A 13,424-nucleotide genomic window follows, 5' to 3' on the forward strand; every position below is an offset into this window, starting at 1 on the left:
TAAATAGGCGATAAAGACGTCACCAAGAACTCCCTTTTTGGCAGACCGCCAAAATCTGCCAGGCACTATGACTAACGGGATAGCTAGAATCGGCACGAAAGTATCTGTTCCATCAGAGAAGTCTCTCTCCGGAAAAGGCATTGCCACTCGCCTGTGCGATTCAACGAGCTGCTGAGCGTGGTCTTGGTGAAGACTCCCAAGCCACCTTAGTCAGATATGCCTTGTCGTTCTTTGTTGCTACGTTGCGGATGGTGAAAATGGAAAATGAAAAAAATGGACTCGCGGGGAATCGAACCCCGGACCACCCCCATGCTAAGGGGGTATTATACCACTAAACCACAAGCCCAACTTGTTGAAGGGTCGCAGCCATAAATAACCTATGGAATAGATCATTTTAATCTGCGGAAGTGAGATTCCCGCGGTATCTGTAGGATTTAATTTATGACGCTGGGCTACGATTTGAGTAACAAGTATCTATGTATTATCAAGTGATTAGCATTACTCCATGACCATTGACACTACTCTCGCCCAAACCAATAGTAGTCATTATGACGGTAATAAGCGGTTTGAAAACCCGAATAAAGAAAGCTCATTTAGTACAATACTGAAGAATGGCCTTGTTCTAGGAAGTCGCGGAAACGGTCTCCGGAAAACAGTTTATGTATACAAGGCTAGTCAGTGCATCTATTCGCTCCACCTCTTAATCTGCTATTATGTCTGCCGAGCCGTTTACGACCCGCAATTTTGCCCTGATGAATTGATCCTTACGCAGATAAGGAAAAAAAAGCTCCCTCTTGAGTTTCATTCAATCTCCCTGAATCGGCTTCCATACAAACAGCGTCAGCGTGAAAGTGCAGCCCCTTTTAAAGACTCAAATCTCTGCCATATCCTCCGACATCATTATCATCAGACCGGGGTAGACAGGAACAGAATGCAGACGTACGCAAGGGCCGTGGCCGGAAGTGCAGGAAGGGCAGTTGGGATTCATCTTGTTTGGTATGGAGGCGTTGGAAAGTTTCGCTTGACCGAAAACTGGATATGAATTGAGGTATGATGCTTCCGAGGTGTAGTACTGTAGTGAGTGTTAAAGAGAGAGGAAGAGGACGGATGAGTCTCGGGCATATATGCTTTTCAGTCTGAGGGTTATATCGACTTCATGAAGTTGAATTGATAAGTCCCCGCATGTCCGCATCCCCGCATGAAGAACTTGACTTCGTTAGCTGTTGATCACTCTCCGCCGTTTATCCAGTAAATTTCCCCACTATTCTGCAGCATGATGAAGCTGTAGCTCAGCTGCAATAACAGCTCGCTGATAGCTCCTTCCACCGAATCCTGACACCTGGTGGCTCCTGGCGGCCCAATCGGCTGGGGTAGAGCAGCGGAGCAGCTGGATTGACATTTGACGATCCGCTTAAGCCAGCCAATTCTACATCTCTGCAGATTATCTTGCGTTGTTGTTTATGTCCACATTGAATCTGTACATGACCAAACTGTCATCGCTGGGACCACTGGGCATCAGCCCTAAACCATCCTGCCTCGGTAGAACACCCAGATAGGAACCAGTTGTCCGTGCTGGTCTACGTATTACATTGGTGTCACTTCTGCCTCTGACCTATGAAACCGCAGTATCTTCCCTGGCTAACAGGATGTGGAACCTCAGTGGGGGCCTTCTTTGCTGCCTCTTAGTGATCTTTATGTGGATTAGCATACTTGGCCTTATCAGTTGGCATCAACTATCAACTATAGAGCGTGCCAATATCTGTGCAACCGTGGCGATGTTTAAGTGGTCCACTGGTCGTAATATCTTTCCCACCATGCAAATCTCGCCACCGATCCGCCTCTCACCATCAAGGTAGAGTAGGGGGTACTTATGCAAATGGGAGTCTGGCAACTTTCTTTACATACCTTCTGATTTCCTCGACAAGAGCCCTGCTGTCCGGTGCTGAGCGTTTGGCAAGATAGAGTGCTATATTCAAAGCCAAGTGATATCCACAAATATGTGTAAATGGTCAGGTGTTCCATCCATCTTCTGATGACCACGAGCATGGCTAGCTTAGCTAGAACGGCCTCCTCCTGAGTAAGTGTACCAAAATGAGCATCCAATCAACAGAACAGAATCCGCCGTAGCCAATCCAACCTCGCTTTCCTCGCCATGATAGACAACTGCGCTCCGGGGCACAGTCCCTCGAATCCGTGATATGCGCCAGGCCATACATGCAGCTCACACTGTGTGCCGTCACGCCACATGTTCTGCGCATACTGGACATCCTCGTCGCGAAATGTCTCTGTCGATCCGACATCGATATACGCCGGCGGAAGGCCAGTGAGATTCTTTGCCCTGATAGGAGCTGCATACACACTGACATTTTCACTTCCTCTGCGGTCACCTAGATACGCATTCCAACCTGCCATATTGGCATTGCGGTCCCAGATCCCAGCGCCAGTGAACTCATGCGCAGAAACCGAGTCATTACGATCATCGATCATAGGTGAGAACAGCGATTGTCCGATCAAAGGAGGGCCTATCCGGTCCCGACATAGCAGCGCCACACCTGCTGCCAGGCCACCTCCTGCTGAGAGTCCGTTGATTACAATACGGGTCGAGTCGATTCCGAGTTCCTCTGCGCGCTCATGTACCCAGACCAGGCCAGCGTAGCAATCTTCGATCGGTGCAGGGTAGGGATGTTTAGGCGCAAGGCGGTATTCGATCGTGGTGCAGATAGCGTCATGTTCGCGAACGAATTCGAGCAGGCCGCTTAGGGTGCAGAAGCGGTTGCCCATGATCATGCCTCCACCATGGATATGGTAGATGGCTGGTCGTTTCTGTGGAACAGAGTCTGGCAGACTCTCCTTGCGGAAGATTGAGAGGATCAGCGGGTTTATGTCTGGGCCGAGGAAAGTGTGTTCTTCATGAGTGACCCCCGGAAGTAGTATGTCATTGACTTTGGGTGGCCTCTGTTCACGGATTAAGTCATCATAGTCTGGAAGGAGCGATCCTAGCTCGCGGTCGAATGGCAGCTTTGGTCTTGGAGCCATTGTGTTTGTGGAGAATCGTTGGTTAAAGTGCTATAGGCTGATTAAAGGTAGACGAAAGACAGATAGTGGGTGAGCAGATCGTGGATGAGCTGCGCTTTTATTATAGCAGACTTGAGGCAACATGAACCTCTGAGATTGACTCTGTTCGACGGTGTATTCACAGTGGGGCTATAGAGGTTTTGTCCGCCTTGCAGTGGCATTCTTATGACATAATATAAGCTAGTCCGAGAAGATTCCCGCAGAAAGCGACATGGATGTGACTATGCAATCCTCTAAGGCTGATTAGTGGCAGATATCGATGATTTGCAGTGAAGACATCGGCCATATTGAGGCTGCAATCCATGAACGGTTTCCTAATCGGGCAACTCCGAGAGGATAAAGGTACCAAATGGGGGCGTCATCTATGACTTTCCAATTTTATTGGCTCATCCAATGTTTTGCTCATTCCTCGTCCCAAACTCCTCATCATGAGTCATCACGTTCGCCTGAGGTATCCAAACCCAAGCAACAGACTCGACACAAGAACAAGATATAAGAACTTTATCAGCAAGAACTCGTTAGATTATAGAGCTTCGTTCGCTCCTTCTAGTGTGACATTCAGCTAGGACGGGTTTAAACTAAATATGCAGCTAGAATGTACATCAAGCAGTGAAACAGTTTATGCAAATTCGTCATGTGTACTAGGAAGAAGACCACGCATAGTTGTGATATTGGCTCCAATACTTACTGCTCTGATTGAGCTCGAGATTGTTATCTTAGGTAAAAACCTCAATTTCTCGTACTGTGACAGTCCCAACCAAATGGCCCCAGAAGTGTCTATATGTATCGTATGATACTAGTTTATGCCCAACGTGATTGGGCGATCGCTGCTGCCTGCAGGTAAAAGGGCCTAGTTCTGGTTTACTACGTTGAGTCACTGGTTCTCCAGTCCATAGTTACCTAGGCTCGGAAACCTTCCCAAACGTAGGAGTAGGCAGTAAGTATGGTTTGGAGAAATGATAGCATTACAGGTCCCAGATGGTATGCAGGAGTAATACATGAAATATTCCCTGTGGTCCAACAGTAGAGTCGCTTATACGACCTAAAATTCTGCTAGCAGGAGGTCGGTGATAGAATTCTGAGAGGGCATTGAATTGTTAACTTATCTGCGGAGTAGATATGGCGCCATCTTAATGCCTCAAATCCCCCTAAAAAGCGTACGTATACATTTCCTTGGCAGTGGAGATCTTGGAGCTTACCTTGTGCTTAGCTGACTTTCTAGTCCCACTGTATGCTGCCATTGTGATCCAGTATATCAGATAGTGGGTGAATATCCAATTTTCCCAATCTGTTAACCAACAACTATTACACTTATTAGTCTTGACTCCGGTTTGAGGTCTACTAAAATTGTCACTATTGAAGACCATTGCCCTTACAGCCCACAGCCGGCTCACATCATGACTCGAGCAATGTTAAAAGTCGGGCAGGCGCCTTGTTTGCTAGCCCGGTGAGAAGGGTATTTCGCGTATAAAGGCAAACCCTCCTCTATTTCTGGATTGAGAGTCACTTTCCTCATTATTGTTTCCTTGCCCTTTTCATTGTCTATCTCTGTAAATTCTTCAATGCAGTCTTGGATCCTGTTCGTTGTTCTCATCTCTGACATTAGCGCCATTATCATTCGGCTGGGGTCAGGAGAATGGTCAACGCACGCAAAGTTATCTCTTCTCTCCTCGCACTTAGTCTTATTGACTGATGCCATGCGGACGACAATGTTACAACAGTAACCTACACGCCCATTACTGAGGAATGGACCGGCTCAGGGACCAACCTGACCGTGACCTTTGATATCGTGAGCAACGAGTATCTCTCCCTTTACACCAACAATACCCTGGAGAAGCGTACCGGTATCACAACCGTCGTCGCGGCAGCAACCATCGTCAATTCAATTTCAAGCGTGATTCTTGCGGCGAACGCAGGTCTCGAGATCTACGAGGATATTGCCGCCATCATCAAGAGCAAATCAAATCAGAACTCTTGCTCCCTCGTGTATGGCACCGACTCCGACGGGACCTATGTCGAAGGATATGCGTACGAGGCCACAACGAGTGGTGAGAACTGTGACACGACTGCGGAGAAGAAGACTATCCTTGCGGCAGTCAAGAAGTGTGCCAACAAGCTGAACGCCCAGGGCGCGATTCGGGGCTGCTGCACCATGAACCACGGCGGTACCTGGACGGGACATCTGCGTTTGACTACTAGTCCTTCACTTTACCCAGCACACACAGTCACATGTTAAAGTCTCGCTGCTGCTGGGATGTAGGATATTCAGCAGTATCATGTCTATTTTCGAATTCGTTTCATGGCCCCACAATGTGGCAGTGTGAGAATTGAGAGTTTTGTGTATTTTCCGGTGGTCTACACAATATTCGTGTCTGTTGAGTGCAAGACCTTTAGGGAACGAGAAAATTTAAGCCTACCTTTCGATCAGTTGCGGAGACTTGTGGCTTAACCTATAGTCGTCACCATGTAGAAAATCCAGACAAGCAACCAGCCCTGTGGGTCGTTGCCGCGTGGCGGATACGTATGTTCTCCCGACCAGGCTACATTTGTCAATGCTGGGAGAAAGTGGATATTCAGCCTTTCGAAGCCTTGTATGACTGGCAATAGTGACAAAAATAGCCCATTTAGAATCGCAAGAAGAGTAGGCTGCGGACGAACGTGTTCCCAAAGAGGGAATCCACTTTTACAAGGACCAATTTAAGTGCTAGTTTTCCCACGATTATTGGACCCGGAGAGATATGCAGATATTCGGCAAAGTTATCAATCAGCCAATATGCGAGTGACGGTCATGTTTACTTCTTTGGCAGCGATCCAGCTGGTGGTCTGTCAATCCAATTTCAACGGATCCGGAGAATATAACCTGTCAACGGCTACGAGGAGCCCTCATTCGCAAAAATCAAAACCTGACGGCAGTCATCTCTCGAGGCTGGAAAGACGATTTGGAGAATGGATACTAAAGCGCGATACCACGACAATTGCGGATGCAGTTACGTCGACCACCGCTACTGAGACTGTGACCTCCGCGACGACTAGCGATTCCGATGCAACGACGACCTCAGAATCCACGACTACAAGCAGCTCAGAAACCTCTTCATCATTCACGACAAGCACTGCAGCAGCTACGACAACCTTAACTACAACTTCCAGTACCTCTAGCAGCACAGCCACGTCATCCTCGTCCGCATCCAGCGCTGCCTCAACCACAACAACCACAGCAACAACGACAACTATAGTCTCAACCACCACACCAACCCCTACCGAATCTGCTGAATTGAAAGAATGGAACCACCGCGGGACCATCGCCGCCATCGTCACCTTCAGCATCCTCGGTTCCTTCTTCGTAGGCGCCTGCATCGCCCGATGCTTCCGCAATCGGGCGAAGAAACGGCATATCGAAGCGAGGAAGCAACCTGATCAAGACTCTTCGCTCTCCATGTTGGCCCCGACCGCCGAGAACGGGAAATCAGCGATCCAAGTGAAGTTGGATCGCGAGTCGATCATGTTCTGCGATGAGAGGAGCGTCCCGTCGTTGTCGGGGCAGTCGTATTGGCAGGGGTCCGTGGGACATTCGTCCATGCCATCGGAGGATATGGGTCGGTCGATGAGTAGTGGGAGGCATACGCCGTTGGGTGTGAGGGAGCAGCATGGGACAGCGGAGGTGTGAGGATGCTGAGAGTATTCAGCATCGACATTGACCTACATGTCTATTTCTCTTGTTATGTGTTTCGACCTTGTCGGGGGTTATAAAATGACGGATGAGATGACGACTACGCTTCATGCAGATCTAAGTAGAATGATATATAAAAATACAGTTAGCCAGTCCAACCATGTCATAGACTTTTGGCCATCTCCCAAATACCAGTCGACTACCGTGGTCAGCCCCCGGACTCTTCGCTTCCCGACGATCCGTCGACGACAACAAGACTCATTTCATGAAGAAGCTCCTCGACCTCGACCTCACCGGCCTTGGCTGCCAGATCTAGTGGTGTCCGACCCTTGTGATCTTTCGATTCAGCTTCTGCGCCGTGCCCCAGGAGAAAGTGCACATCGTCGCGTAGTCCAGCTTCGGCGGCGATGTGTAGTGCGGTCTGACCGTACATATCTGTCGCGTGGATGTTGGCGCCTTTATTCACCAACAACCTCATGACATGGTTCTTCGCTTTGACTGCTCGATGCAGCGGGGTCCTCTTGTAGTCGTCCTGCATCTCGAGTTCCGCCCCGTTCCTCAGAAGAAACTCCACCATCTTGCGATGACCGCGTTCTACTGCCTTGTGCAGTGGTGTTTCCCCACAGTGGTTGGTCACGTTGATATCGCAGTCTTTCTCCAGTAGTAAGCCGACTAGTCGCCTGTGGCCTCCTAACACGGCGAGATGAAGGGGTGTATCTCCCGTGTGGTCGGCTGCTTCGGGGTCTGCGCCGTTGGCCAGGAGCATCTCGACTATCTCGTCGTGTTCATCAATCACGGCTAGATGCAGTGGTGTTGTACCATCCTTGGCGGCAGCATTCACCTGTGCGCCTCTCTGCAGGAACAGGGCAGTCAGATCCACATCACCATCCTTTGCTAATATGTGAAGCGTAGTCCTCCCTTTGGTATCTCTCGCGTTGACATTGGCGCCTTTCTCAAGTAGCACATTGAGCATTTTCAACCCGCGCTTCGTGCGATCGTGTACCACCAACGCCAACAGAAGCGGGAGGCCGGATTCTCCGCACGGTGAATCGATGTCAGCGCCCTTCTTGATCAAGTATTTCACTATGTCGACATGGTACTTTCTGCCGGCCTGGTACAGCGGCGTGCCATGTGGGCCCTTTTCGTCATCAGGTGAAGGCTGCGCTTCTCTATCCGCCCCATGGCGCACGAGCAGTCGGACCACAGGTAGATGACCGTTCCTCGCAGCCCACCACAACGGCGTCCTCCCGACCGCATCGGTAGCATTGACATTGACTCTCCTCGACCCGATCAGCAATCGAACCACCTCTTCGTGTCCTTTCTCCGCAGCCCACAGCAACGGCGTCCGTCCCTGATTATCCTTGACGTCCGGGTCGGCATTCACCTTGAGGAGCTGCACCACAAACGGCTGGTTTCCCTGCTCCACAGCCCAGTAGAAGGGAGTCTGGCCATTGGCGTCGGGGATGTCAGGGTTGGTCTCACCGCGCGCGAGCAAACGATTCATAATCCCTTCGAGCCCATTCCTGACAGCCAAATACAACGGCGTTTGTCCATCGGCACCAGCGGCGTTCGGGTCCACTTCAGCGCGTCCGAGTAACGCCCCCGCAACCGCTTCGTTTCCGTTCTTCACAGCCCAGTATAGGGGTGTCTGTCCAGCAGCGTCCGGCGTGTTTGCATTGAGATCCGCCCGCGCGAGTAATTGTTCGATTATACCCCCATTTCCACTCTTCACAGCCGCGTACAAGGGCGTCTCGCCGTTGGCATCGGGAATATTCGGGTCGACATTCTCAAGAGCGAGTAATTTGCTCACAACGCCTGCATGTCCATTTTTAACTGCCCAACATAGCGGTGATTGGCCTGTTTTAGTATCCACCGCATTCACATCTACTTGCCCGGTCTCGAGCAAGATCTGGAGAACGCTCTCATGTCCACCCTCTGCGGCTAGGGAGACCGCATTCCGCCCATCTTCGTCTTTAAAGTCGAGCCGCACACCGGGGGTGCTGAGGAGGAGTTTGACGATCGTATCGTAGCCTTTGCTTGCGGCGAGAAAGAGCGCGACTTCCAGCTTCCCTGGTACGACCTTTTCTTCCGTCATCTCGACAACGAAGTGTTATCGTCTGCTCATAAGTGAGCATTCACTTTGTCGTCGGATGAATTGGTAGATGGAAGAAAAACCACGCAGAGTGGCAAGCGATGACAACATAAATCATTGTCCTGAGCAGACCCGCATCTCTGCGTCGCCACGTGGGGGGCTTTAACTGGTCGCAAGGATGAGAAAAGCCGGCAGGATTTCAGGTAAGGTGACAATTGTTCCTGATTTGGTAAGTTGTCATACGTTGGTTATCGGTTGTCTTTTGGGCCTTCGGGTTCTCTGGACTGCATGGTTTTAGGAATGTTCCAGAATTCATTCGTCGAGCGTACTCTGTGCTCTGGTCCGAACCGGGATCTGGGATCATGGCGTCGTATGATGGTCGATCTGATTCGATCCGTGGATGGTGGGATGAGCATTATGGGGATGGATGGTGCCTGACGAGCCCTATGTCCACTATATGATCAATCTGGCATCAATTTGATAACCAATGCCGTCTAAGGTATCTACTTACTTGTTAAAATACTTGTCTCTCCATCTATGAGGAATTATTACCCCGCAATTGGGAGGATGAGGGGCAGATGCCGCTATCCCGGTTCGCGAAAATCCCTAACAAGGCAAGTCTATTTTACTTCGGACAAATTCGGATCATAGTTTATAGTAGCATTAAACCGAATCATTTTCAAGGATAACTCCAGCCCTAGGTTTAAACACAGACCCTGCAAGCCCATTATCTATGAATAGCGGCCGCACGCATAACTCTCAAGACCTCATGACACAATAACATATACACATTGATTACATCCAATCAAACATGAACATCTGCTCATCGGAGCCTTTTCCCTCTTCTAGATGGAGCTCATTCTGTTCTCCTTCTGCAGTCCAAACCAGGTTTGTGCCCGGGACCTTGACGGCAAATTCGTCGAAGCCGGCCCGCTCTAGGTTAAAACGAGATGCCCAGGGTCCGGGCTTGCAGACCGATCCAGGAGCAGGGTATTCATCATAGCAGATGTAAATCCCATCTTCTGCGTTCTTTATCATACAGCCTTCATCGGTTTCCTCAACAACCCATCTCTGGTTTGGAGTGTACCAATCGATAAACTGGAGGTGCTCAGGCCCCGCGGGGGGCCAATGGGCCTTCACCCGCTCTTGCTAGGATTTGAGCCTTGTCTCCTCGTCAGAGCCAGAGTCCTGGGTAGGTTGAGTCGAGAATAGGCTGGTCTGATATATCAAAGGCATGATTGAAAGCGCCTACTTACTGTTTACTTTGGGACATATTGTCGTTATTTTTGTTAGGCCACGCGAATAGTTCTTTTTTCGTTTTCCAATTCTAAGACTGAATTTGTCGTCGGATGGCAAGGGAGTAAGAGATTCATATTTATATTTACGTTAGATATTGGCCAGTAGGCTGTTATCTGTCACCATCGCTCTCTAATGGTCATGGATTCAGGGCCTCGGATACCACGGATGATGTATATCTATTCTTAGTGGAGAAAGAATACCATTATATGATGTGGTAAACACGTCAAGTACAGTGGGTTGTAGCATGTCAAGCTCATTGACTCTTGCTAGGATTGCGTATTGACTTGAGATGCAATATGCCTTCGGTTTCCGCAACCAGATAGCGTTTGCCCTCAGGAAACTCTGAGGGCGACGTACGATGAATTGGAATAGGTCAAACCCTGTATTTTGCGGGAACTATTACGCTGCTCAGTTAAGCTTGCGTCACACAAGACTACAGTTTCCAAATCAAGCCATGCAATGGCAGATATGCTATCCCCTGCCGTCTTCTGATGATTTCAACGGAAAATACTGTTCCATAGAATCCTTGTCATGTACCCTTGCTGATGTGTCGCACTTCTCCTGGTCTCTCTGTATTTCTACATTATCTGTTTATCAATTCAGTCTGCTTCACCGTCGTGGGTGTCGCGTCTGTAGTTGCCGCTGTAGTAGCCTACACAGACTATGCATGCCATTTTCGCATTAAACATCGCAGTCAACCCTACATATGGCTCAGATTAGATTATACTATTCCGAGTCTTTTCATCTCGAGTCAGGAAAGAGATGGATCTGTTGGATGAGGGAACTGATGGTAATATGTTACTGACCGAAATGATGATCGTCAGTTTTGGGAGTATCGCGACATAAGAAGCAGAAGATATGATGATGGAAATATCGCAGTTAGATCATAAGTCTACGAGGTACTATTTATAAATTCTCATATCCGCGTCTGTTCAGAGTCCACGTCTGTACTTGTCGTGCACCCCAGAGCACACAAACATCTCAATCCCAGTGTTTCGTTTAGCATAGTCTGTATTCCCTATTTGACAGATTTCATTGAGAGAACAGCTCCTCAGGGCACCATCGCCCTGGTTACGAGGTGCTGCAGGAAGCACAACCTAACAGCTTGATCGATTTGGGCTGGTGTTCAATTGGCGTCCTCAGGCGTCAACCACGTCTCGTATAGGTGGCCATTATCTCCGGTGCTAAACACCTTGAGACAATGCTGGACTTAGGGCGAGGAATCCACTGCCTTGGCATATGAACGGAGATGCCAACCGTAAATAAGCCTTTTGATAATCCCGTCAGAATATGCAAGGATATATCGAATACGAGCATGCATATTTGTTTCAAAGTAAAAAGGAGATAACATCTCTACTCCGAATACGAGTCATGATATTACTTCACGGCCTTTTAAGACAAGCAGTCTCCCTTCGACTGAACCAGCCAATGTCCGATATCCCCGTCTGAGCTTTTGTACCAGATGTACACCTCTCAATCAATTGCAAATACGTCTTTCCTAGCATTCCAACACTTTCGAGATGGCCACTCACCAAGTCATCATCCTCCCCGAAATCAACTCACCACTCACCCTCGCCTCAGTCCCAACACCAGCCCCCCAATTCGGCCAAGTCCTCATCAAGGTCCTCGCCAGCCCTATCCTCGCATACTACCGCGCAATCCTCACCGGCAAACTCCCCTATCCCCTCCCCCTCCCCCTCACACCTGGCGTATCCCCAATCGGCCGCATCGAGGCCACCGGATCCGACACAACAACACTAAAACCGGGCCAACTAGTGTACGTCGACCTTACCGTACGCGCACGCGATGACCCTCTCAAGGAACAAGGCACCATCATCCTTCAGGGTCTCTTCGGAGGTATAACCCCCGAAGCGCGCATCCTATCCGAAAACGACTGGCGGCTTGGCTCGTGGGCGGAGAAACAGATCGTCCCGCTGGAGAATGTGCATGTTCTCGATGAATCGCTGCTGTGTGAGCAGATGGGCTATTCACCGGCACGGCTAACCTGGATGAACACCCTGCTTGTTCCGTACGGCGGATTACTGTCGGGGGCACTGCAGCCTGGGGAGACGGTGATTGTGTGTTTTGCGACTGGGCATTTCGGTGGTGCGGCGATTGATGTTGCGCTTGCCATGGGGGCGGGGAGGGTTGTTGCTGTGGGACGACGGATGAAGTTCCTGGAGAAGATCCAGGGTAGCTATCCAAAAGGAAAGGTAGTCGGGGTTGCGACGGAGGGTCTCGATGAGACTTCCCTGGAGGATGCGATGAGGAAAGCCACCCCTCGCGGGCTTGGTGCGGATCTGTTCCTTGATTTTACTCCAGCGTCTGCTGCAGAGGGGCAGAAATGGATACACATCTCCTCTGCGATATCGGCCTTGAAGGCTAACGGTCGTGCGGTTCTTATGGGTGGTGCTTCGGATGCGGTCAGCCTGCCTTATTCAGAGCTCATGACGCGTAATACCACGGTGAAGGGGAATTTTATGTTTGACGGAACTGCTCCTGCGAAGTTGATCCGGCTCATTGAGATGGGGAACTTGTCGTTGTCGAGATTTCACGACATTGAGTTTGATTTCAAGGACTACGAAAGGGCGATCGACGAGGCTGCCACGAAGACTGCTGGCGACTGCGGTGTGGTCTTGGTCCACAAAGAATAAGTCTGGGGGAGTGCAGCGCCGGGGCAAAGGTACTTGATCCCTCGGTAGAGGTCTGAAATATAAGCTTGTGGATTCCTTTACTGCTTCATGTTCTTTTAAAATAGAGCAAGCTTTGATTCACTATGGGTTCCTCCACATAATAACCCAGCAGATGTTTAATGTAGACGGAGCGGGGACGAGTTGATTCTTCATGCATATCCATTGTTCCTCTATCTTCCAGACAAACACTGTACGCCCTGGTAGACCTGTAGACGGCCAGAGAGAACGTGTGGACCATTGTGACATTGGGAATCAGAGATCGTGTCTTCGACTTCAAGACCGGCACTACTCGAGCCTCGCCGCTTGTATGTTCGCCTCGAGATCATCCTTTTCCGTGCCTGACATTCTTTGCCATTGTGAGGGCCATGTCCACCGACCTGTCATGTAAAACTCGTCGTTAGATTCCTCCATGGAAACAGAGTATGATTGTCGCGTCTTACGTCGTCTTCGAACCATCTTGACAGCATAGAAGTATTCCCTCAATGTTTTCGGGTGGTATTCCGGGAACATGCGATCAAGTATCCGCTCGAGTCTATGTTTCGACAGACACGTTAGTCCTGTACCGGCAGATGAAGAGGAAGAGGAGGAGGAGGAGGAG

At 49.7% G+C, this 13,424-nt stretch overlaps 4 protein-coding genes and 1 non-coding gene across 5 annotated transcripts, besides 2 other annotated features; 2 read left to right on the forward strand and 3 right to left on the reverse strand.

Annotated features, from left to right (window-relative positions):
- Positions 1 to 274: 274 nt before the first annotated feature.
- Positions 275 to 346, reverse strand: NFIA_004430. The gene has a single exon. It is a non-coding gene; the product is annotated as a tRNA-Ala (tRNA).
- A 1,757-nt stretch (positions 347 to 2,103) lies between these two features.
- On the reverse strand, positions 2,104 to 3,036 carry NFIA_004440 (putative lipase/esterase; the record flags this gene model as incomplete). Its single annotated transcript, XM_001258983.1, has 1 exon — positions 2,104 to 3,036. One exon carries the CDS (start codon positions 3,034 to 3,036, stop codon positions 2,104 to 2,106), a length of 933 nt encoding a protein of 310 aa, XP_001258984.1.
- Positions 3,037 to 5,848: 2,812 nt separating this feature from the next.
- On the forward strand, positions 5,849 to 6,739 carry NFIA_004450 (uncharacterized protein; the record flags this gene model as incomplete). The annotated part of the gene is made up of 1 exon (XM_001258984.1): positions 5,849 to 6,739. One exon carries the CDS (start codon positions 5,849 to 5,851, stop codon positions 6,737 to 6,739), a length of 891 nt encoding a protein of 296 aa, XP_001258985.1.
- Positions 6,273 to 6,327: a microsatellite.
- Positions 6,740 to 6,950: 211 nt separating the features above from the next.
- On the reverse strand, positions 6,951 to 8,837 carry NFIA_004460 (ankyrin repeat domain-containing protein; the record flags this gene model as incomplete). Its single annotated transcript, XM_001258985.1, has 1 exon — positions 6,951 to 8,837. One exon carries the CDS (start codon positions 8,835 to 8,837, stop codon positions 6,951 to 6,953), a length of 1,887 nt encoding a protein of 628 aa, XP_001258986.1.
- Positions 8,838 to 11,653: 2,816 nt separating this feature from the next.
- On the forward strand, positions 11,654 to 12,787 carry NFIA_004470 (putative isopropanol dehydrogenase; the record flags this gene model as incomplete). Its single annotated transcript, XM_001258986.1, has 1 exon — positions 11,654 to 12,787. The coding sequence occupies one exon, from the start codon at positions 11,654 to 11,656 to the stop codon at positions 12,785 to 12,787; it is 1,134 nt and encodes a 377-aa protein (XP_001258987.1).
- A 610-nt stretch (positions 12,788 to 13,397) lies between these two features.
- Positions 13,398 to 13,424: part of a repeat region that runs on past the window's edge.

Source organism: Aspergillus fischeri, genomic scaffold (genome assembly GCF_000149645.3).
Source record: "Aspergillus fischeri NRRL 181 1099437636265 genomic scaffold, whole genome shotgun sequence".
NCBI lineage: Eukaryota > Fungi > Ascomycota > Eurotiomycetes > Eurotiales > Aspergillaceae > Aspergillus > Aspergillus fischeri.